The 26,670-nt window shown below is 35.9% G+C and overlaps 1 protein-coding gene across 4 annotated transcripts in view; it reads right to left on the bottom strand.

Moving 5' to 3' along the window:
- Window positions 1-26,670, bottom strand: part of ARMC2 (armadillo repeat containing 2) — a 168,955-nt gene that overhangs the window by 101,182 nt on the left and 41,103 nt on the right. For all 4 annotated transcript variants that reach the window (XM_072643004.1, XM_072643003.1, XM_072643005.1 and 1 more), the window contains exons 5-6: window positions 18,212-18,422; window positions 7,232-7,308 (exon numbers count right to left, since the gene is read on the bottom strand). In XM_072643004.1, the coding sequence (XP_072499105.1) occupies window positions 7,232-7,308; window positions 18,212-18,422 (288 nt within the window). The remainder of the gene's footprint in view (window positions 1-7,231; window positions 7,309-18,211; window positions 18,423-26,670) is intronic.

Genomic DNA, 26,670 nt, shown 5'->3' with positions numbered 1-26,670 from the left:
AAGAGGAAATGAAGATCACTTTTTGTAGATTATGATAGTTTAAAAAATTTGAGAGATTAAAATAAAGATTAATTAAAATAAGCAATACTTTGGTAAAATAGCAAGATAGCAAATCTATTAAATATTATCAACTTTTATGGATATTACCAATAAAATCTAGCATAATGACAAGGAAATCCCATGTGATAAGATTAGTTTTTAAAAAATGCTTTCTACAGTGCTTATTCCCTCCCCCTTTTCTTTTCCCCATTTAAAGTTACCACAGAATTTGGAAACAATCTGGGAGTTCATTTACTAATACATATAAATGTTATATGAATATAACTATAAAAATTTTTCAGAAATAAAGTAAAACTATTAGAGATATATTAGTTGTTCCAGATTGAGCCTTGCTATGGTAAAGTTACCTAATTTAATTTACAGATTCAGTGTCACATCAAAGTACCAAGGATTACTTGACAGAACTGGATAAAATATAAAATCACACAGAAGAACGAAAGGTCAAGAAAGGGAAATGAAAAAAAAATTTTAAAGACAGGAATGAAAGGGAGGGGGCTAGGATAGAGATTTGTTCTATGAAATTTGGGTTCAGTCAAAGGGCTGCACTTGAGGACCTAGAGGGTCACATGTAGCCTCAAGGTCATAGATCCCCCAACCCCTGGACTAGGATTATCAAATTTCAAACTATAATATAAATCTATAAGAATCAAAATGATTTGGTACTGACTACAAGAAGTAGGAAAGTTGATTAATGGATCAGATAAGATACACAAAACAGAAAATAATCAAACATAATAGCATATAGTTCAATAAATATGAGAACTAATAAGGAAAGGACTATTCTATAATAACTACTCAGAAAATTAGAAAAACACTGAGAAAAAATAGGCTTAGCTCAATATCTCACACAATAAACCACATACTAATAATAGCTAGCATTTATTGAGTGTTTTAAGGTTTGCAAAGCACTTTACAAATGTTATTTCATTTAATCTTCACAACCACCTTAGACTGTAGGTTCTATTATTATCCCCATTTTACAAGTGAGGAAACTTGAGGTAGAAAGAGGTTATGTGGATCACAGGTCTAGTAAGTGTCTAAGGACAATTCAAACAAGTCTCTGATTCCAGGCTTGAATTCGAAAGTGGATACAGAACCTATATATAAAAGATCATATCATAAACTCATGAGAAAAGGTAAATAGATGTCTTTCATAAAAATGGGTAAGGAGAGAGTATTTAATCAAACAGGGACAGACATAATGAAAAAACCAAATAAAACATTTGTATTATAAAAAATTCAAAAGTTTTTGCACAATCAATGCAGTTAGATTTTAAAGGAAACAGTGAGCCGGGAAGAATCTTTAAAACGAATTTCTCTGAATAAGGAAGACATCCACAATACATAGGGAATGGATACAAAAGAACAAAAACCATTTCCCAAGAGATAAATGGTTCAAGGATACAAATATACCTCAATGGCAATCCATGAGCAGACATATGAAAAAAAAGCTATAGAACATATACATATGACATATGAAATATACAGCATACATACATATGACATATACAGCTGACATATGACAAAATGCTCCCAAACACTAATAATAAAGAGAAATGAAAATTAAAATGCAAATTCCACATGACACTGTTGACGGGACTTTGGGAGAGAAGGCACACTAATGCACTGTTAATGAAGCTGTGAATCACTCTAGCCACCCTGAAAAGCAAAGTACACCAAAAGTCACTAAACTATGCATATACCCTCTAACCCATGATAACACTACTAGACATATACCCCAAGGAAATTAAAGGGAGGGGAAAAATTCCCCAAGTATAAAAATATTTTTAGCAGCATTTTTTTGTTATAGGAAATAACTGGAAACATAATAGGTGCCCATCAATTGTGGTATGTGAATACAATGGAATATTTTTTGCATCATAAGAAACGATGAAAGAGAGAGATGCAATGAGACCTGGAAAAGATTTCTAGGAACTGATGTGCAGTGAAGAGAACAAGAGAAAAGTGTACATAATAATGACAATCCTGTAAAGAAAAATAACTTAGAAAGACTGAAGAACTCTGGTTAATACAGGAATTAGTCATGATTGCAGAGGAGTAAAGATGAAGCATCCCACCTCTTGTAAGAGAAACATTTGATAGAGAGGGTGTGTGTGTGTGTGTGTGTGTGTGTGTGTGTGTGTGTGTGTGTGTGTGTGTGTGTGTGTGTGTGTGTGTGTGTGTTATATTCATATAATTCCTCTATGTGTACTGGTAACTGGCCTCCCAGATACTGAGCTAGCTCTGGCAACGCGTGCATCAACCTCATTGTCAATGTCTCCATCCCTGGAAAGTACACTACCAAGGTAACTGAACTTCTACACAGCATTCAAAGCTTCTCCATTTGTTGTAACCAATGGTTCCACGGATGGATGGTGTGGTGGTGGCTGATGGAGCCTGTGTTTTTTTGGTGTTAATTATTAGGTCAAAATTAGCATAGCCAGCAGAGAATTGATCCATACTTTTGTTACATCTCAGCTTCAGAGCTGCATTGAGTGTACAGTCATCTGCAAACAGAAAATCATGCACCAACACTCCCTCCACTCTGGTCTTGGCTTGTAGCCTTTTCAAACTGAAGAACTTACCATCAGTACAGTAGCTGATCTTGATGCTGTGTTCATCCTCACTGAAAGTATTTGACAATAATTTCACTTACCTTGGTAGTGTACTTTCCAGGGATGTACACATTGACAATGAGGCTGATGCATACATTGCCAGAGCTAGTTCAGTGTTTGGGAGACTCCGAAGAAAAGTTTGGGAGAGAAGAGGTATTAGACTGACTACCAAACTGAAGGTCTACAGAGCCGTTGTGCTGACCTCATTGTTATATGCTTGTGAAACATAGACAGTCTACTAGCACCATGCCAGGAAACTGAATTGCTTCCATTTGAACCGTCTTAGGAAGATTCTGAAGATCCCCTAGCAGGATAAGGTACCAGCCACTGAGGTCCTTACTCGAACTGAACTGTCAAGTATTCAAACTATGCTTCAGAGAGTACAACTCCAATTATTTGAATGCAAAATGTATGCTTGCCAAGAAGACTATTTTATGGAGAGCTTGCAAGGGGCAGGCAATCACATGGTGGTCAGAAGAAGCGATACAAGGACACTCTCAAGTCCTCTCTCAAGAACTTTGGATCTGATTGTGTGACATGGGAGACACTGGCATAGGACTGCTCAGCATGGCATGCCCACATCAGAAAGGGTGCTGTGCTCTAGGAGCAAAGCAGAATTGAAACAGCACAAAGGAAACATAAGATGAGCAAATTTGGAGAATCCACCCCAAATGTTCACACACACTATCTGTGCCCGATCTGTGGTAGAGCCTTCTGAGCTCATATTGGTCTGATCAGCCACAGTTGGACACACTGAAACTTGACTTTATCATGGTGATGTCATTTCCATCCTCTCTGAAAACAAAAGATAACAACCAACATTCTATAATGATTTTGAATGGACTTTCCTTATCTACATTTTTCTGCTGGGTTTTCTTGGCAATATTCAGAAAGGTGATGATTTGGGGAGGAAGGGGTTATTTAATATCCTATTTTCTGAAGTTAACAGATAATTACAGTTTCATGTATAAGCTTCTTTCTCTGTTTTTTGTCTTTTTTTTGCATATGGAATATGTTTGTTCATGTTTGCTGTTGACTGTTAAGTTAATAAAAAATTTTTTAAGTAAATAACAGTGGTATGGACTACTTCAGAGGGTAGTAGGTTCTCTTTCACTAGCGGTTTTCAAGAAAAGGTTGGATAATTACATTGGACATCTACATCAATACATTATAGAAGTGATTTTTGTTTATTTATGGGTGGAAATAAATTCTTTCCAATTCTGAGATGTTGTGCAAAGCATTATAAAAATGAACAGTTGGTATTCAGGAGTCTGGGTTGGGTTTTTTGTTTTTATTTTTTGTGGACTTGTGGTTTCATTTGTATAGGGAATTTTCAGACAGGGAACTCCCTCTACCAATACAGATCAGCAGCCGTCCTATATAGATCATCTACTCTCTTCCCCTTTCTCCAACAAAGAGGCAGTCCCTTCTCCTTCCCAAGGTGACCCTTTTGAGATATGTGCATGATATCATCATCTCCCATTTTCTGCATTCCCAATCATCTTCCCCCCCCTCAAATATTCAGGTTTTCACTGTCTATTGACTCCCTACTGCCTTCAATAATGTACAAGTCTTCCCCATCATTAAAAGGCCTTCACTACACCTTACCATGTCCTCAAGCTTGTATCTCCCCTGCCTTCTCAGTTAAACTCCTAGAAAAAGCCATCCATACTTACTGTCTCCACTTTCTTTGACACACTACTTGACTCTCTGCATCCTGACTTCCAACCTCATAACTCATTTGAACCTGCTCTCTCCAAAATTATCATTAATGTTTTAATTGCCAAATCTGATGGTCTTTTCTCAAGAAGGATAGTTATTCTTCTTGACCTTTCTGCTGCATTTGATGGAGATGCCTGTCTCCTCCTAGAGGCTCTCACCCCTTTAGATTTTTATATCGCTCCTCTCTCCTAATTCTCTTGACTTTTACTTCTCAGTCTCCTTTTCTGGCTCACACATATCATATCTCCTAAAAGTGATTGTTCCCCAGTGTTCTATCTCTCTGTAACAGAGATTCTGAACTCTGGGGTCTGTAAACTTGTTTTTTAAAAAACATTTACTATTTCAATATGGGCAGTTAGGTGGTAGTGTCAGTCCTGGAGTCAGGAAGACCTGGGCTCAAATCTGGCCTCAGAAATTTGCTAGCTGTGTAACCCTGGGCAAGTCATTTAACCTTGTTTGCCTCAGTTTCCTCATCTGTAAAATGAACCAGAGAAGGAAATGGCAAACCTCTCTAGTATCTTTGTCAAGAAAACCCTAAATGGGGTCATAAAGAGTTGGACACAACTGAAATCACTGAACAACATTTCAATTGTGTGTGTACACAGAGAAAGAAGAGAGAGAAACAGAGTATCTTTTAATGAAAGACTGGTCAAATCTCACTGCTAACAATTCCAAAAAATTTTCCATGAGATCAATGATTCACATAATATTGTTGTGCTAAGCTGGTTATAATGACTTATTTCTTTTACACAAACAATTAAATCAGTCAACCCTTAATCAGCTGCAATGGAACTATGTTATGAATAACCCAAAACGGCATCTTTATGAAAATTCATTTGAATTGTAATTTTATACTTACATTTGAATATGGTAGGGTCTAGTTTTTTTTTAGGAATTCACTTCAAAAAATAAAAATAAAAAACCTCTTTAAACTGTTATCACTTTACTCAGAGGGAGCCAAAAAGCTCAACAAATGACCCATCCTGCCCTATTGCTTCCCACTGACCACCATCCTAACTTCTTTCTCCATGACACAGAAAACAGACTTAAACTTTCTCAAACCTCAGTAGCAGGGAAAGTTATTAAATAATTGGGCTTCAAAGAGTATTTATCCAAAAAAATAAACAGGAGTAGAGCTGTCAAAAAGTAGCACTTAAATAATTTAGGTGACTTCCATGCCCTGAAGAGCAAGAATTCAGTTAATAAATCCCATGAAGTTAAACTATAAAACACTAGGCTGAAGTTGCCTTCAGGGGGAAATCTCATATTGGTTTGGAAGCTTTTTTTTTTTTTAAAGTTGCTTAATGATGTTCTATCTGCTTATTTTCTACATCATAATGCATACTATATCTTAACCTTTATGAATATTGTAAGTAGATTTTAAATGGAGTCAGAGGAAATGTAAAAATCCAAGCTTTACAAAACACCTGGCTGTTCACTTTGACAGATCAGTGTCACTTTCAAAATCCCTTCTACTTAAAAAGTAAAACCAAGCCAACACACAGCAAAACAGCTGAAAAGCCTGAGAAGCATTTTAATGGAGCAAAATATAAGAGATGCTATACTTAAATTCATCAGAAATATAGATTTTTAAGACCAAAAAAGTCAGTTAGCTTTTTCACCTTCCATGTAAATGAAGCTTTCCAAACGCTCAATGATGCCAAGTAAAACTGGGATAAATCAACTGTTCATCAAGGAAAACTAAATAAACAAAATGCCATGGAATGACCTAACTCCTTTGGCACCCCCAGGGTTTACACTGAGTAGTTATTCTTTAAATACTAAAAATAATACTAATTTTATATAGGTGAGGAAGGGATTAGAAAGCAGTTTCTTATTGGAGTGGGATTAGATCTTTTACTGAGCACTCCCCCAGATATTGCTGAAATATTTGTCTTCTTGGCCTGAATATTAATGTATTCTAGTAAAATGCTTAATTTCAACTCTCCCAAGGATTCCTTTGTGTCCCACTTATGCCTCCCTACTATTCTGCAAATTCCTTCCCTTTCCAATAGGGTTCAATACAATAACCTTTCATTTGGAATAGTGGCTCTAAGACTGAAATACACAAATATTAGAATTTTTAAAACCTAACAAAAATGAAATCTTTGTTTCAGTCTTGGGGAAGAACCTAGTACTTTAGAAAATACTTTCATCTTGGTACAGAGTTCTCTAAATATAACAATTATGATTCAACAGGAAACTGGTTAAGTCAAGCAAAAAGTTCAGCATGTTTTTCAAGATTTTGCTGTCTCAGTGGTTACAGTTTTAAACCACAATTCTGCATCTTGGACACAAAAACTTGACACTACGCTTATTGGCTGATGTTTTTAGCATGCAAATGCAATAAACCTTAGCAACAATGGGACTTGAGAAAGCAGATCAACCCTAACTCATTCTCCTAGATGTTTCGTGAAATTTCTGTTAATCATAAAAATGGAGCTCTTCTCCAAAGAAAGACAAGTTTAAAGATATTTAATTTAATGTTATTTTGATTTAACATAGTTTCTAGCCTGTGATTCATGTTATTAATGACATTATTCTCTCAATTAACATTGTATCCAGTAGCCATAATTCAGCTGGCCCTTTAATTACTGTACTCCATTCATTTTAGGCATATATCTGAGTTATAGCGTTAGAGGGAATTAGTGAAATGAATTAAGTCTAACCCTCTCATTTTATGGATTAGACAACTGGGACCTTAAACCTACAGCATTTCTTTCAAAGTCATTTTTTTGTCTTAAGAAAACTTCGATGACTCCAACTGCAGGGGCAAGTGAGTGAATGGCAAGTGAGAAAGCAACGATAAATTTTCTGGAATACAAGCTACCTACCTTTGTTTGATTCCAATGTGTTCTTGTTACTACTGACCAGACACGATGAAGCTCTGGCACGTCTTTTCGTCAGATCACTAAGAAGAAGAGGCACACACACAAGAAAAAAAAGACTCAGGGACAAAAACCAAAAAAAAATGATCTTTCTTTAAAATGCAGATGCTCTGGTATATGAAGCATCTGAAGAAAGAATATGAAAGTCACTCGTAAAGTATGACACATTTCTCCACACAATACTGCAACTAAACAGTACCTTCCCATAGTTTTTAATATTTGATTTCAAACTATATTTTTTGAATCATGAAAAGCAACAGGTCAAAACTACATATAGTAGTAGGAAGCTATTAAATATAAAACCAAATTTCACAACTCAGAGATTAGAATCTTCCCCACAAGAGGTCACTATTATGGTACTGAAAGAATTCTGACTCTCTTAGAAGCATAGGCTTTTTTTTTTTTTTTAAGAGCTCCCAGTGATCTTTAGCATCACACAGTCCAGCGGTTCTTAAGTTAGAGTCTGTGAATCCCTGGTGATCCCTGAACTTTTTCAGAGAGTCCTTGAAGTCAAAATCATTTTCATTATAATACTAAGACATTATCTGACTATTAAGATACTCTTCCCTTTCCAGTTACATATCTGCATAGGGCAAAATTTTCTTCATATTCTTTAACCAAAACAACACATCACAATAGATTATGCAAAAGCAGATATGAGAATCCAGCTGTCTAGATTTACCCGGAGATTTGCAAATATGTATGGGTGTGTACATGTGTACATGTGCACATGTATGTATATGTGTGTATAAACTCAATTTGGGGGGAAATAGTTATCTTGAATAAAAATATATTAACATGTAATGAGTTTATAATTCTAAATATTTATTTACAATTTAAAATAAATTTAACTTTAAAACAAATATTAAAATATTTAAAATCAAAGTATTTTAAATAAAATTTAAACATTTTAATGAATCCATTTTAATTTTTAATATGATGAATATTGATATCACACACCAAAAACTCTCTGGGGTCCTCCATAATTGTTAAGTATTTAAAGGGGTCTTGAGATCAAAAAGTTTAAGAGCCACTGCTGTAGTCCAACTTCCCTCATTTTAAAAACATGAAGCTCACAGAGGTTGTGGTTTGTTCAAGATCACACAATTAGATACCAGCAAAGCTGGGTCTCCTGAGTCCTGGGCCTGTATTTTTTCCACCGGACCCCACTGTTTCCCTGTTTTGATAAGAAAAACCCCAAATCAATGAAGTTGATGTCCTAAAAAAGCACATTTTTATGTTTATAAATGTCAAAAAAATATTACCAGAATGCATGCAAACACTGGTGGTTGGTTATCACCTTATAAATGGTCTTGTTGTATTCCAAAAGTGCACTTGTAAGTAAATTGTTTAGAACTCAGAACAAACTTTCCCATTTTTCCAAGGAGACAACATTTATCAAAAACAGATTGGCTGGGGTGAGCCTGCTCCTGCAGTTTCCAAGGAAGCAGTCCTTGAATGCTCCTCAATCCTTCCTGAGACTGACTCTGAGAGAAATCCTAATGTGCAGTGATTATTCTCTGTGAATATGGGCCATTGTAAATAAGGGTTCTGAAGTAGTAGGTTTCTTTTGCAGCATCCAAAACCTACATCCGCGAGGGCAGGGACTGCTATTCTGTCTTTCTTCATATCCCAGCACTCAGCACAGGGCCTGCCACAAAGTATTCAATCAAGGTTCATTGACTACTAAAATTATGGGAAAATGTGGTAGGTGGGTATGGAATAGGGAACTAGACCTATGATTGCACTGGGTTAGGGAGCTCCTGGATCAAGGCATTGCTTCTATGAACACAGGCTTGTACCTTCTCGACAGCTTATAGTCTTAAAAGCTAATTACAAAACTGAAAGACGCAGTGAGTGACTTGTCCAGAGTCACACAGCATGTGTCAGAGGAAGGACTTGAACTTGGGTCTTTCGGGCTTTGAGACCAGCCCTCCCTTCCACAGATGCAAATATGAAATGGGAAAAATAAAAAATAAGAGAATATGCTTTGAAGGTTTTTTTGTTATAAAATTTATTTGTGCTATGAAATTCATTAACCCAAATGGCGTAACATTTATTCATATGTATTCCCTCCTATACTGCCAGTCAAATCCAGCCACACGTGTTATGTGTGTATATATGCAAAAATATCATATATATTTATATATACATATATGTATACACTCACAAACATAAACTCCCTCCCCAACACTTACAGCATCTTGTCCTCTATCCCTACCTCTAATAAAATCAACACTACTAGACCATTAGGTGGTGCAGTGGATAGAGCAGTGGGTCTGAAGTCAGAAAAAGCTGAGTTCAAATCCAGCCTTAGACTTACTAGCATGTGTGACCTGGGCAAGTCACTTATCTCTGTTTGCCTCAATTTCCTCAACTGTAAAATAGAGTTAATAATAGTACCTACCTCATAGGGTTATAACGATCAAACTGAGATAATATTTAAAAAATGCTTATTAGCACAATGCACCATACATAGTATATACCTAATAAATGTTGGTTCCCTTCCCCCAACTATATTCCTAGGAATTGCTCCAGTTTTTGGATCATCTCCAGATAGTCCCTGGCTATCAGAGGCCTCTTCCTCAATTTCTGTCTGCAGTGCTGTCCCTCCAAACCCCAGGCTTTCTATAAAAACAGACATACCCTCATTTCCTACTTCATTTTGCCTTTTTAGAAAGGGACAAAAAAGACTAAGCTAAATTCAAAAAGAAATGTTTTGGCTTTGTAATGCTCTGGAATAATGACCTTATTTTAACATGTAAATTAAAACGCAGATCTGGTGGCAGAAAGCTATTGGTTTAGGAGAAATGCCAATCAAAATCCCAGGATACAGGGTGTTGTGTGATCATCAGTGAGAACTGGGATTCACTCTTCCAGAAGGCAAAAAGAAATCAGCTACATGGGGAGCAAAATCAACAATCAGGGTCTATCTCATAATGGCCTCGTGCAAAGGAGGCTCTGGTAATTAGTAAACCAGAAAAAAAGGAAAAGATATAAAAACATAGGGGAAAGGAAGCACCTATGAACCCATGGTAAATCCTCTAACTAGGTTTAAATATGAGGGAATGGGACACTGGAAGGCACAGTACTGGAAAGGAGGTCTCCCTATTTATCACCAAGTCAAAGTTCTTTATCCTGACCTACTTTGCAAAAAATTCAGGAACACTAATATTACTACTTTAGAAAATATATATTTTCTAAATATATCATGCTCCTCTAGCACGCCCAAAGTATCTCCTTCCCTTCCACCTAATAAAAGCAAAGCTCTGCAATGACACCTTCCTTAATGTCTTAAATTCATCTTCTAGAATAGTTCAGCACAAGTGACTTCACCATCTAGTACAACCACTCACTACATGAAGGAGTCCCTTATACAACACCCCTGATGTATAATCATCCAGCTTCTGCTTGAATGGATAACCTCACCTTATTATGTCAGAAGGCAGTCTATTCTTTTAATAGCCCAGTTAAAAACTTTCCCCCCTTATAATCTGCTGAAATTTAAAGCTACAAATTATTAGAGCTGAAAGTATCCTTAGCAGTCCTCTAGTCCTGTACCTCCTTATAATACACCCAGTGGTTCAAGTTTTACCCTCTAGAGCTACAGTGAATAAGTTTAATCACATGAGCTATCGATTCCAACATCTGAAAATCTGATAATCATGGCTTCTAATCAACCCATTAATAAAGACACCAAATAGGACAGGAATAGTCATATATCACACTAAAGACCTCTCTCTCTCTCTGGGGTTCAAAGCAATCCAATTAGTTAAATGAGAAATCAAACATGAATTTCTAAGTCCAATGCCCTGAACCAGACACTGGAGATACAAAGGTGTTAACTTAGAAAGAAATTTATTTCGAGAGGCACAGCAACTCTACCCAGACAAACTGGATAGTGTAATTCAGGGCACTAAATGACTTAAGACAAATACTCAAATCCCTAAAACTGTTTTTCCAATTTTCTTAACTACTCATTATTACCAGATAGTGCCAGCTAAGAAAATTACCATCAAAGCAAGTCTTACTGTATTAGAAAATTAAGGTACTCTCTGAGAACAGAGAGGAAGTGATTCACTGCTGTCATGTGAAAAGATTGATATAGTATTTTAATGCTTGAAGAATACTTTCCTCACAACAAACTAGTGAGGGAGTTACTATAGAGAAATTACTTGCCCATGGTCAGTCATATGGCTAGTATGTATTCATGAATTCTAACAGAAGTCTCAAGGTTGCAAATACAATAGTCTTTCCACAATTCTATACTGCCTCCTAGACTCTGAATTAGTCTGAATAGTAAGATTTTACTCTGTTAACACAAGCACTACTATAAAATAATGTAAATAAGGAAAGGGTAAAGTGAATAAAAGAGATCATTTAGCATTAGATGGAAGAAATGTAGAAAATGCTGGCCAAAACTTTCTACTGCCCCAGAAAACAGACACTTCATTTATTAGAACTAAATTCAATTTGTGGCATTGATTAACATAATAACATCTTGTTTTTAAAGCGAATGCTTAAGCTAAGTTACAAAATACAAATTACAATTGCTGCACTTAAATTTAACCAACTGACAATATTTTCCTAAAGAAGAGTGTCTATTAAAACACTTATTTTACACAAACATCAAAAATAAAATTAAGCTACATAAATGATATCCTCAATTTTACTTACAATAAAGAAATCTGAAACAGACCTAATTATTCAAGATCTCAAAATGGATATATGTACACATACATATGTATACTTTAAAGTTTTTCTGTGTTAGATGATCAACTAATATTCTTAATAACTCCTAGCTTTGCCACTGAACAGACTCTAGGAAGCCACTTCAGGCCTGTTTCTTCAAATGTAAAGTGAGGGAGTTGGACTAAGAGGCATCTCCTAATGTTCAATTTTTCAGGTTCTCTTATTTTCTCCTTTAACTTATTCCTTCAGCCTTACTATACATGATCAAAACTCACTAATTCAAACTAAATGAAAGGCAGCTCAGTCTAAATTGGTGTCAATTTTGAATTACTGTCATTTTGGAGATTTAAATTTATAAGCTGTTATTCAAAAGGCTATTTCTTTAAGTTATTTTGCTGACAGTAAGACTATTCAAACACCAAGAGAGAGGTAGCACCTTTGTTCTGCCAGGCTTGGGATGTAAATGTGAAGAGAGGTAGCAGAACTATTTTTTCCAAAATTATCTTTAGCTATAAAAATGGAATTAATCAAAACCGTTAGCAATAAAAACACTAGGTACACTGTACTTTTAAGATGTCTGTAGAAGACTTTATAGTTAACATCCAAGCAACAACATCCATTAATAAAAACTTCATATTCACATAGTTATGGTAACAATATTTTCCAACCCCAAAACAGTCATATTGTTAATTAATTTGCCTTCCTTCCATAATCACTTGGGCTTTTATATTTTATATGTAGTAAAGTTATCTGTAAGCTTTATTAGGGAAATTCTCCAGCCAATCACTACTTTCGCTCTGCTGGCATATTCCATGTTATCATACATACAAGTAAACACACTGCATATATAGCTACAGACATATAATATTACTAGCAGGCAATCAAGTCATCTTCAAGTAAATTGGCAATGTTTCGCCAGCCTACGATTATTCATTTCTTATGATTCCTTACTTTTTTGATTTGCGTTTATTTTTACTACAATGGTTATCATCTAGATTCATTCAATTACCCTTTAGTAAAATACTGGTATTTCTGGCATAGTTTGATAATTCATGGGGACAACATGACAGAATGTTTAAATCGAGACAAAGTCACACACATGGCAAAAGCCAATCTCAATGACTATCCTTTCCAATTAAAAGAACCTTTATTTTGCTAGTTTTTTGCAACCTTTTTTTCAACCTTTTAAGACAGCTTTATTCCCACTAATGGAAGATTTTGTTTAAGATGGAGATATAACTCCATTTGGCAATCAATATTTGCTTCTGATACAGACTGGTTCTTACTTCTGAAACCCAATCAAAACTTGCATCAGAAACTCCTCCCAAAAGGGCCAGGATCTCTGCCGGACCATTACATTTTGAAGAACATTTAAAGAAAATGTTTACAAGGTTTTTAAGTATGTGTGGACTTGTGTGTATTTATGTATAATGCACACAATATAGTAAAGATTACTGTATTTATATAACACAAATATAAGGTTTACAAATGTGTGAAATAGAATATATATTTAAAAAATAATGTTTTAGTGCTTTCGAGTACATGTGGTAATATTAAAGACTGATGAAATTCTACCAAATAGGGGTCCTTCACTTTAAATTTAACACATCCAGAGACTACTCATATTTTCGCCTTAAATCATCCATCCCCCAAATTTCCTTATTTCTGTCAAGAGCACCCCCATTTTTCTCATTACCTGGGTTCCTAGGAAGTCGTCTTTTTTTTTTTCTTCTTCTTCCTTGCTCCACCTGAAACTTATCAGTTGCAGGTGGTGATTGATTCCATTTCCACTACATCTCTTACACCTGTTTGCTTTTCTTTACTCTCAGTCTCAGATTCTCATCTCCTCTCACCTAAATATTGCAAATAATCTAATTTGTTCTCCCCTGCTTCCAATCTCTCCTCTCTCCAAAATGTCCTCTAAGTAGGTGCAAATTGATATTCCTAAAACATAGACCTGACTACATCACTCCTCTCCTCAGAAATAATCAGTGGCTCCCTACTGCCTCTAGATTAAAATACAAAATCCTCATCTTCACATTTAAAACCCCCCACAAACTAGATCCCACCTGTCTTTCTAAGGTCATGTCATTATTATTTCCCTTCCAAGTAGCCTGTGTTGTAGCTATATTGACTTGCCACAGTTGTTCCTCATACACAACATTAGTGGTATGTGAATTCCTTGGAACAAAGTAAGTAAACTTCTTGATTTATTCAATAAACTTTGCAACTTTTTGCATCTTTTAAAAAAATTTAAATATGCAAAGTTTGCTCCTTCTCTTGCACTTGTTTTACCCAATTTGGCACTGCATTCACAAGCCTTTGACATGTATCAATTCTTCACCACAAAACCACTTATCACATCAGGTATGGTGTTCTTTTGAAGAATCTAGTCTTACAACTCATTGGTTTTTAGTGGAGTTTAAACCATAGAAGCACGTTTACTTCCATCTCTTTGATTTCTTAATCTTTCAAGACACGTGGCATGGTGCAAGGTCATCTTGCAGGATTCCATCTCGATCTGAGAATTTCTGTGATTCTAAAATGATTCTGCTTTCTCAATAGATTTATCAGCATTCATCATTCTTCATAGGGGACAAGCCTTTAAGACACAGGAAATAAAACATCCTCTACATATTTTCCTCAAGTGATTGTTTTATAGTGTGATAGAGTTGCCCATTATCTTACTCAGGCTCACCTAGTCTTCTGACAATGGTTCTAGTAAAGCCTTCAATGAAAAAAATTTCATCAATAAAAATTACCTTTCTATAATCTTCAGGACCCCAGTATTTTACTGTCTTTCCAATGACAAACATTTTTTTCTTCAAACAATAGTTGGCAGCTTTTTTGTCTCCTTGCTGTTTTTCCAGCTTTTGGAAGTATATATCTCACCCCCCCCTAGCTGCCAGGTCCCTCTGAAGATCTCTGCTTGTTTTTTGAAGTTTAATTAGGTAGTTTGATAGCAATGATTTGGCAGTTCTTGTTTCTGCTTCTGACTATACTTTCTTAGCTTCGGTGTGATTGATTCTATTTCATTATGAATGATCCTTAAAACACTTGACTATCTCATACCAAAGAAGTCCTGCAATATCTCTATGTCACTGAAGGGTTTTTCTGAAGGCTCGCTATTTAAGAGCTACAATGTTTACATATTTTTTGAAGTAATATCCATGCTTAAAAATCAAAGAATTAAAAACACAAGAGGGCAACAAAACACATATATGGCACAGAATCTAGCATTCAACTGACAGAAAACTAACTAAAAATAGATGAACCAGCTGAATCTGGCTTCATCTGGTCAAGGTCAGATGTTTTGCATTAGCCTAATGTGAGCAAAACCACATATAGTTGTCAAAGAATGAAACCATATCAAAGTTACAGTTTGTCCCAAGTAATTCTCACACCACTATATGTCTTACCTCCATGTCTTTCAATAGGTGATCCACCATGTTTGGAATGCACTCCCTTCTTCCTTACCTTTGCCTTTTAGAATTCCTAAATTACTTCAAAACACAGGTCAGGTGCCAACTCCTACACAAAATCCTTCTAGATCTTTCAGATTATTGCTCTATCCCTCTTAAAATTACTTAGCATAATTCTGTATATATTATTTCAAATTTACTTATTTGTGTGCATACTGTTGCATACCCAGCAGAATGTAAGTTCCCTAACACAGGATTTATTTAATTTTTGTCTTCGTTATCACCAGTGCCTAACATGGACCATAGCATTACTGGATCTTTAATGCTTATTGAACAGAGCTGAATTCCAGACCTACTTTAATGAATAAAGTCTTTGAAATTAGTATAATATTTTTACATGAAAATGATACTATGTTTAAGTTTCCTCTCTTTAAGTAGGTTAAAAATCAAATCCTACTTACATTATTAACTTGTTTGGGGGATAGGGAATATGAAATCTAAATTATCAGATAACTCCAAATTAAAGAGCCATTTTTTTTTCTGCAAATGGAATTTTTTAATACAACTATTATTTTTACCTATTTGAGAAGCCTACCCTACTACTTATCACAAACCTGTACTTCTAAATATCTTATTTTCTACCTTCTGCCTGCTCCCCTTACTAATTCAAAATTTCCTTCCCTACCTTATGTCCACTTGCTTGGACACTCCAACAAAATGCTCTTTTTTACCCATTAATGTTCTAAAAGTGAAAATATGTTAAATGATGGTAGAAATTTATTTTTACAGCTGGGAATATTACATTATATAGCAATGTTTGTTTCTTGAAATTGCTCACTTAAGCATTTAAAATAAACCATTATCATATATTCTTATATGCTTCTAATTCATAAATGTTAAGATTTGCTACTATGGTCCATTGTTTGTTTTCATTATAATGAATATGTTTTGCCATCTCTTCTACAAATCTCCAATCCAAAAATCAAACTGATGAAACAAAAAATATCTTACTGAAAGTAAAATTTGCCAATGTATATATACCAAATCTAATCAATATATAATACAAAAAATGCTAATAAATAGAAAATATTTATTACAATTGTTAACATCTTATAATATTGCATATCATAAATAAGCTCTTCTATTCTTTGATTTGTTCTTTTTGGCTCAACATAAAAAATTGTAAACTAAGATGCTGTTGGCAGTTTCGATTTTAGGAAACATAAGGAATACTGGCTTGCCAAAATGGCTCTTTAGAAACAAAGTATCCTAAAATCCAGAATGACTCCTGTTTAGAATTTGATAGACAATTCTAACTTTTTACATGGATGGGGACAGCAACATAATTTTCTTTCGTTACAACACTGAAAGGAAAATAAGTGTTTCTACTACTTTTATAACTCTACTACTTTTTTAACTCTGATATCTAAAGACTTCATTTGCAAATGGAAAGACATTTACCCAAAATGACCAGTTTGATGCTTTACAATGAACTCCCCAAATCCCAGTTTGAAGTACTTTCTCTTACAAATCCCCTTTGCTTTTAATCTAAAAATGTTATAAATGAAAAATAACATGAAGAGGGCTACCTGTGCTACTATAAATTTTGTGTGTGACCATACTAACAAAGGTTGGAACAGTATGCAAAATCAGTTCAAACAAAATGACAATTAGCCAATCAATTAAGTCAAAAGACTTAAACCATCTGTGTGTGTGTGTGCGTGTGCGTGTGCGTGTGTGTGTGTGTGTGTGTGTGTGTGTGTGTATGGGTACACATAGCCAAAATCAGATCAAGAAGTTTAAAGAAAACTCAACACATGCTTGGTCTTAAAATGGCCAATGAAATTTAATTTTGTTAGGCAAATTCAAACAAAGCAGTTGTTCATCAATGACCCGTTGGAAAACCCTTCAAAAGTGTCTTTAATCAACACTATGTAGTCCAGAACCTGAATACAGTAGTTCTGTATGCCTTAGTATGACAATGGCTGAGACTGAAGAGCACAAGGACCCCTTTTTATTTTTTCAATTAAAGGCTGTTTCAGTATGTAGTCCCCAAATTTAACTTCTCTTCTGTCCTTCAGATGTTTAATGTAGATAGAAGTGTTGCTTCTGAAGGGTGCCCTACCTAGAAAGATGGTATAAAATACAAGGAGCTCTCAATTATTCATTTTAATAAGGGATGGCATAGATAACTGAAATCCAAAGAATTTTCCAAATCTCAAGCCAATTCTCAAACTCCCAAATCTTTAGCCAATAGTTTAAAACTTTCCATAATTATAATTTGGTTTATACAGAAGTTCTTTTTCAAAATGAAATTCAGTAATTAAAGTAGCAGCCTCTTCTCCCTGCCCCTGCCCAATCTTTTGTGGCACTGCCAACAAAAAGAGAATTGCTCAAAGGGGAGATAGCAGGAGATAAAAGGAGGTACAGCAGGAGTCCTGGATAAACTATAAACTATATGACCAATCAGCACTCCACAGGTAGTCAGGACTATAACTAAAATAAATGACTTCATCTGATACTCCTAAATGAGTTATTTTGGTATGTGTGAATAAAAGTTTTACTGAGAATAAATATGAAATAATGTAAATCGAGCACATCTACCCAAGGACTAAACAAGAGTAGGAAATCCCACATTCTCTTATAAATCATTATCTTAGCATTTGTTGGCATAAAAGGGGGGGAGATGCAGAGACTAATCAATCAACTAATTAATAAACTAACATAGGACAAATGATTAAATTTAAGAAGATAATGGTTAAAAGCAAAGTGGTAATACTGAAAGACTACAAATAGAAAAGTTAATACTAACCCTCCACTTCTGAGATGGGCTGCTGCTGTTGTCGCTTTCCCTTTCAAAACAGACTGTTCATTGGTTTCATTTAGGTCTCCATCATGTGTCAACTGAGGATTATGACTGTTAAAATGACCAATGGAATTTAATTCTGTCAGGCAAATTCCATTTATTTTATTCGAAGAATCCCCTATGATAATGGTGTCCTCAGATTTCAGTCTCTTCTTTGCTGTAAATAACAAACAATTTTTTTTTTTTTACAAAATTTACTAAAATGACCTTATAATGCTAGTACATTAACCAGTAACCTTTTTTTTGTTCTAAAAATGTACAGGTCCTAAATCTCTTGTTGCATATGAGATGTCTGGAATTACAGTCAAAAACCTATTTGGGTGGAGCCAAGATGGCGGAGTGAGAGCAACGACTCACCTAAGCTCCTGGACAAACACCTTTGGATACCTCTGAAAGGAGAATCTGACTAAATTTTGGAGGTGCAAAATCCAGTGGGTAACAGACTGCAGCAGATTGGGAGCCCAGGTTAGACTGGAAGGTCCATGGGAAGGATCTGTTCCGCGGGGGTGAGCCCCCAGCGCACAGTGCAGCATGGTCAGCACAGCGGAGCAGAAGGGACCTGAGAAGTCTGAGAGCGGCGGGCGGAACCGGCAGAGTGGGAGATAAGCCAAACCCAGCCAATGAGAGCTGCTGAGCGCCAGATATCAGCACAGCAGCTCCTGAGACCTTCAGCCTGAAGATTAAACTTCGGTAAGTCACCTACTTGAACTTCTGGAAGCCAGGATGGCAGAGTGATCAGTAAATGCTCTCTCCTCCCCCACTAATGACTGTGAAAGAACCATAAAATATTTCCCCAGAAAAATCCTGGATCAGCGGGAACAGCAGAAGGGGCCAATAGTCTCATAAGACCTGAGGCTAGGAAAATAGCTAAGGGGGATTCCTCCTACTGTGGTGGAGGCGAACCAGAAGGACAGAGGACCCAGGGCAGAGAAAACTCGCACTAAGACCCAGGCAAGCCTCAGTGCCAGGAGAGGAGCCAGGAGGGGTGGGAACACGCATTAGCATCTAGGCGTGCCTCAGCCCTCCAGGGGAAAAGGGAAGACTATAGGGAAGCTGGGATCACCATCCCCTGGGCTTGCCTTTGCCTCAGTTCAGCTGAGGAGATCTCCTGTGACCAGACCACGCCTCCCACACACTTAACAAGCTAACCCCAGGGTTGATCCGGGAAACAAAAAACAAAAACCTGCTTTTAGCTTTTTCACACATCAGCTCAACACACTGAAAGAACCAGAAGCTACAACACTCAGTCAACATCATGAACAGGAAAAGGCAGACGAAGGGTGAAAAAAACCATAGAATCTTTCTATGGGGATAAGGACCAAAACACAAACACCAAAGATGTCAGAGCTGAGACTGTACTTCCATCTGAAACTTCAGAAGGGACTATGAACTTCTCTCAAGTACAAGCAGCTCCCCTGGAACAGCTGAAGAAGGAAATAGAAGAAAAACTGGCCAATGATTTTAAAATCATAAAAAAAGAATTCACTGATGAGAACATCACTCTGAAAAGGAAAATTGAACAAATGGAAAAGAAGTTCAAAAATTAACTGGAGAAAATAATTCCCTAAAAGGAAGAGTTGATCAAACGGAAAAGGAAACCCAAAACCTAACTGGGAAAATTGGTCAAATGGAAAAGGAAACACAAAAACCTAACTGGGAAAATTGGTCAAATGGAAAAGGAAACACAAAAATTAACTGGAGAAAATAGCTCCTTAAAGGGAAAAATTGGTCAGATGGAAAAGGAGATGCAAAAAAGTTAACTGAAGAAAACAATATGATAAAGATTAGAATTGGGCAAGTAGAAACTAATGACACAATGAGGCAGCAAGAATCAGTCAAACAAAATCTAAAGAATGAAAACATAGACGAAAATGTAAAATATTTAATTGGAAAAACAACTGACCTGGAAAATAGATTCAGGAGAGAAAATTTAAGAATTATTGGCCGGCCAGAAACCCATGATGAAGAAAAGAGTCTGGACAATATCTTCCAGGAAATCATCAAGGAAAACTGCCCAGAAGTGCTAGATTCAGAGGGCAAAATAGTCATCAAAAGAATCCACTGTTCCCCTCCCGAAAGGGATCCCAAACTCAAAACCCCAAGAATTATCGTTGCCAAATTCCAGAGCTATCAAGTGAAGGAGAAAATACTACAGGCAGCCGGAAAGAAACAATTCAAATATCAAGGACATACAGTCAGGATCACACAGGACCTTGCAGCTTCTACATTAAAAGACTGAAAGAATTGGAACCCAATATTCCATAAGGCAAAGGAGTTGGGACTTCAACCAAGGATCAACTACCCAGCAAAGTTCAGCATAACATTTCAGGCAAGGAGAAAGTCATTCAATGATATGAGGTATTTCCAGAGCTTCCTGACCAAAACGCCAGAACTCAATAGACAATTCGATCTTCAAATGCAGGTCTCAAGAGAATCATAAAAAGGTAAACAGGGGAGAAAAAACAAAAACAAAAACTTGTTACTCAATTAGGGCAAACTGTTTACCTCCCTATAAGGGAAGATGATACCTGTTAATCTTGGGAACTGTGCAGCTATTATGATAAAAGGGATATACATAGAGGGAACGGGTATAAAGTAAATGATGTCACGTCAAAAATATGATTTAAGTATGAGAAGGGATTGTAATAGGAGGTGTGAAAAGGAGGAAGCAGAAAATGGCAAATTACATCACAGGAAGAAGTACAAAATTATAGTAGAGGGAAGAAGGGGAGGGAGATGAGCATTGCTTGAGAGGTACTCTCATCTGATTTGTTTAAAGGAGGGAACAATAAACTTAAGTAGATAATCCTAACTAGCTCTATAGGTAGTAGGAGGGGAAGGGAGAAGAAAGGGGAGGGAGGCTAAAAGAGAGGGAAGAAGCAACAAGAGTAAAGGGGAGTAAAAGGTAGGGGGGCTATAAGAAGGAGGGGAAGCCGGCAGGAGGAGGGGGTGAAAAGTGAATACTATTGAGGAGGGGAAGGGAGAGGGGAGAGCTAAAAGCACAAATGGTGGGAAAGAGGATGGAGGGAAATACACAGATTGTAATCATAACTGTGAATGTGAATGGAATGAATTCTCCCATAAAACGGAGACGGATAGCAGAATGGATTAAAAGCCATAATCCAACAATATGCTGCTTACAAGAAACACATTTGAAATGGGAGGATACACATAGGATAAAGGTCAAAGGATGGAGCAGAATATATTGTGCTTCAGCTCATATAAGAAAGGCAGGAGTAGCAATCCTAATCTCAGACAAAGCAAAAGCAGAAATAGATCTAATCAAAAGGGATAAGGATGGAAACTATATCCTGCTAAAAGGCACCATAGACAATGAACCAATATCATTACTAAACATGTTTGCTCCAAGTGGGATAGCATCCAGATTCTTAGAGGAGAGGTTGGGGGAGCTGAAGGAAGAAATTGACAGCAAAACTATACTAGTGGGGGACCTCAACCTCCCCCTCTCTGAACTCGATAAATCTAACCTCAAAATAAACAAGAAAGAGGTTAAGGAGGTAAATAAAACTCTGGATAAGATAGATATGATAGATCTTTGGAGAAAATTGAATGGGAATAGAAAGGAATATACCTTTTTCTCAGCGGTACATGGAACATTTACAAAAATTGACTGTGTACTAGGACATAAAAATCTCACAATCCAGTGCAGAAAGGCAGAGATAATTAATGCATCCTTCTCAGATCATAATGTAATAAAAATTACATGTAATAAAAGGCCATGGAAAGAGAAACCAAAAATCAATTGGAAACTAAATAATCTAATCCTAAAGAAGGAATGGGTTAAAGAAGAAATCATAGAAACAATCAACAATTTCATTCAAGAGAATGACAATAATGAGACAACATACCAAATCTTATGGGATACTGCAAAAGCAGTTCTTAGGGGAAGTTTTATAACTTTGAATGCCTACATAAATAAAACAGAGAAAGAGGAGATCAATGACTTGGGCTTGCAGCTGAAAAAGCTAGAAAAAGAACAAATTGAAAATCCCCAAGTAAATACCAAATTAGAAATACTGAAAACCAAAGGAGAGATTAATAAAATTGAAATTAAGAAAACTATTGAATTAATAAATAAAACCAATAGTTGGTTTCATGAAAAAACTAATACAATTGATAAACCTTTGGTCAATTTGATTAAAAAAAGAAGAAAATCAAATTACTAATATTAAAAATGAAAGAGGTGAACTCACCTCCAATGAGGAGGAAATTAAAACAATAATTAGAAACTACTTTGCCCAACTTTATGCCCACAAATTCGATAATCTAAGTGAGATGGATGAATATTTTAAAAAATATAAATTGTCCAGATTAACAGAGGAGGAAGTCGAATACTTAAACAACCCCATCTCAGAAAAAGAAATTGAACAAGCCATCAATGAACTCCCTAGGAAAAAATCTCCAGGGCCAGATGGATTCACAAGTGAATTCTATCAAACATTTAAAGAACAGTTAATTCCAATACTACATAGACTATTTTTGAAAATTGGGGAAGAAGGAGTCCTCCCAAATTCTTTCTATGATACAAATATGGTTTTGATACCCAAACCAGGAAGAGACAAAACAGAGAAAGAAAATTATAGACCAATTTCCCTAATGAATATAGATGCAAAAATTTTAAATAAGATTTTAGCAAAACGAATACAGCATCTTATCATGAGATTAATACATTATGATCAGGTAGGATTCATACCAGGAATGCAGGGCTGGTTCAATATTAGGAAAACTATTAGCATTATCGATCACATCAACAACAAAGCTAACAAAAACCACATGATTATCTCAATAGATGCAGAAAAAGCTTTTGACAAAATACAACACCCATTCCTATTAAAAACACTGGAGAACATAGGAATAAAGGGAACTTTCCATAAAATAATAAGCAGTATCTATCTAAAACCTTCAGCAAGCATTATATGCAATGGGGATAAGCTAGATGCATTCCCAATAAGATCAGGGGTGAAACAAGGATGTCCATTATCACCTCTATTATTCAATATGGTACTAGAAATGTTAGCTGTAGCAATTAGACAAGATAAAGATATTGAAGGAATAAGAATAGCCAAAGAAGAAACTAAGTTATCACTCTTTGCAGATGATATGATGATTTACTTAGAGAAACCCAGAGATTCAAGTAAAAAACTACTTGAAATAATAAACAACTTTGGCAAAGTTGCAGGTTACAAAATAAACCCACACAAATCTTCTGCATTCCTATATATAAGCAACGAAGTCCAACAGCAAGAGATAGAAAGAGAAATCCCATTTAAAGCTAGGATAGACACTATAAAATGCTTAGGAGTTTACCTGCCAAAACAAACCCAGGGATTATATGAACACAATTACAAGACACTTTTTCCACAAATAAAGTCAGATTTAAGTAAGTGGAAAAACATCAGTTGCTCATGGGTAGGCCGTGCTAATATAATAAAAATGACAATTTTACCTAAATTAATTTACCTATTTAGTGCCATACCAATTAAACTATCAGATAATTACTTTCTAGAGCTGGATAAAATAATATCAAAATTCATTTGGAAGAACAAAAGGTCCAGAATATCAAAAGGACTAATGAAAAGAAATGCTTGGGAAGGTGGCCTAGCGCTACCAGACCTCAAATTGTACTATAAAGCAGCAATTATCAAAACTACTTGGTATTGGCTAAGAAACAGAGAGGTAGACAAGTGGAATAGACGTGGCACTCAAGACACAGTAGGCAAGGAATATAACAACCGCCTGTTTGATAAACCCAAGGACCCCAGCTTCTGGGATAAGAACTCACTGTTTGACAAAAATTGCTGGGAAAACTGGATAACAGTGTGGCAGAAATTAGGCAGAGACCCATACCTGACACCATACACAAGAATAAAGTTCAAATGGGTACATGATTTAGGTATAAAGATTGATACCATGAATAAACTGGAGAAGCAAGGAATAGTGTATTTATCAGATTTATGGAGAAGGGAAGAATTTTTGAGTAAAGAAGAGATAGAAAGCATTATGAAATGCAAAATGGATAATTTTGATTACATTAAACTGAGAAGTTTTTGCACAACCAAACCCAATGCAACCAAAATCCGGAGGGATGTAGTAAATTGGGAAAGAATTTTTACATCTAAGCTCGGGGATAAAGGCCTCATTTCTAGAATATATAGAGAACTGACTCAAATGTATAATCATACAAGTCATTCCCCAATTGATAAATGGTCAAAGGATATGAACAGGTAATTTTCGGAAGAAGAAATTAAAGATATCTATGATCATATGAAAAAATGCTCTAAATCACTTTTGATTAGAGAGCTGCAAATCAAAACAACTCTGAGGTACCACATCACACCTATAAGATTGGCAAATATGACAGAACAAGAAAATGATAAATGCTGGAGAGGATGTGGGAAAGTTGGAACACTAATTCATTGTTGGTGGAGCTGTGAGCTCATCCAACCATTCTGGAGAGCAATTTGGAACTATGCCCAAAGGGCTACAAAAATGTGCTTACCCTTTGACCCAGCAATATCACTACTAGGACTGTATCCCCAAGAGATCATAAAAATGGGAAAGGGTCCCACATGTACAAAAATATTTATAGCAGCACTCTTTGTAGTTGCCAAAAACTGGAAGTCAAGGGGATGCCCATCAATTGGGGAATGGCTGAATAAATTATGGTATATGAATGTAATAGAGTACTATTGTGCCATAAGAAATGATGAACAAGAAGACTTCAGGGAGGCCTGGAAGGACTTATATGATCTGATGCTGAGTGAAAGGAGCAGAACCAGGAGAACTTTGTGCACAGCAACGACCACAGTGTGTGAGAGTTTTTTCTGGTAGATTTGGAATTTCGTAATAATGCAAGAACTTATTAAAAAAAAAAAATCCCAATGGTGTATTTCTAAGGCAAAATGCCTTCCACACTCAGAGAAAGAAATATGGAAGTTATTCGCAGAATGTAGCAGATCATGTTTGTGTGTATGTGTGTTTTTGTGTATCATGTTTTGATTTGTTATATGATTTCTTCCATTTATTTTAGTTCGACTACATAGCATGACTATAGTGAAAATGTATTCAAAAGGAAAGTATACGTAGAACCTATACAGAATTGTATGCGGTCATGGGGGGGCGGGGATTGGGGGGGATAAAATCTTAATTTTATGGCAGCAATTGTAAACCATTAAAAATAATAATTAAAAAAAAAGAAAAAAAACCTAACTGAACATGTGTGAAAAACTTCACTATTATTTTAAAGCATATCATCATTCTACCAAATAGAAATGTGCTACTTGTCTTTTCTTTAGTTTATAGCCTACTTGAAGGCAGCTACGGCAACTCTGTCACATACCTGGTATATTAAGTTACCAGCATTTAAATGTCAACTAACAGTTGCTAATAAATCTTGAAAGCAGTCATAGGTTATGAAATTAAAGAAAAGACACAGTGGGCATTAAAGTATTTATTCTGAAAATATTTCTCCAAATATTTATAAAGGAGATTTGACAAATAGAGTTCAAATCAACAAAGGAAAAAAGTCTGATTCTTAAGTGTGCTTTAATAAAAATAACACTGGACTGAGAACCAAGAGAGCTAGATATGAACTCTGATCCTGCCACCTGTTACCTCCTCAACCTTGAGTAAATCCTGGACCTCTCTAGGTATTATCTGCCTCCTCTATGTAATAAGAAAGAAAAGGATCAGAGACTTAGAGATGTGGGAACCTTAGATTATCTAGTCCAACATTTTGTTTTACAGTTTGAATTTAGGTATTCCTAATCCAAAATCCAGTATTTTAGTCACTATGCTACTACCTAGCTGCCTCCCTCTTCAGAAAGCCTCAAGTTTGTTTTTTGTTTGTTGTTAATAAAACACCTGACACAGAACTTCACCCAAAACTATTTTAACATCAAATTCTAGGGCTGGAGAAAAAAAACCTTTTAATTCCTTTATTCCATTTAAACTAATTTATTCCATCATGATGTAAGTCAGGAAACAGAATTTAAATGATTTACCCAAGGTAATGAAAGAAGGAGGCTTACAACCAAGTGAGCTGACTGTTAAATTTTCAGTGTGAGCATTTACACCTTGATAATCAGCAAAGGCTATAGATCTGGGCTTGACTTAACTGTTTTGCTGATTCCTAAGACTTACAGTGACAGAGAATATGTAAACAATGCAGATTAAATTTAAAAGTCTGTCCAGCTCCTCCTCCTCCCCACCCTCAGCCCCACACCAACTGTAAAACCTTTTACCAGCACGCCCCTGACAAGGACTACAAACAACCCAGATTTCCTGGCTTTTGTGCCAGGGCCTCTTCCATCACACTAGGCTGTTTTCAAGCCATTTAACTGAGGAAAGGCAAACTATGCATTGGAACAATCAAAGAACCCCAA

Source organism: Notamacropus eugenii, chromosome 2 (assembly GCF_028372415.1).
Source record: "Notamacropus eugenii isolate mMacEug1 chromosome 2, mMacEug1.pri_v2, whole genome shotgun sequence".
Classification (NCBI taxonomy): Eukaryota; Metazoa; Chordata; class Mammalia; order Diprotodontia; family Macropodidae; genus Notamacropus; species Notamacropus eugenii.
Note: the sequence above shows the minus strand (reverse complement) of the source record. Positions and strands in the feature narration are given on the sequence as shown.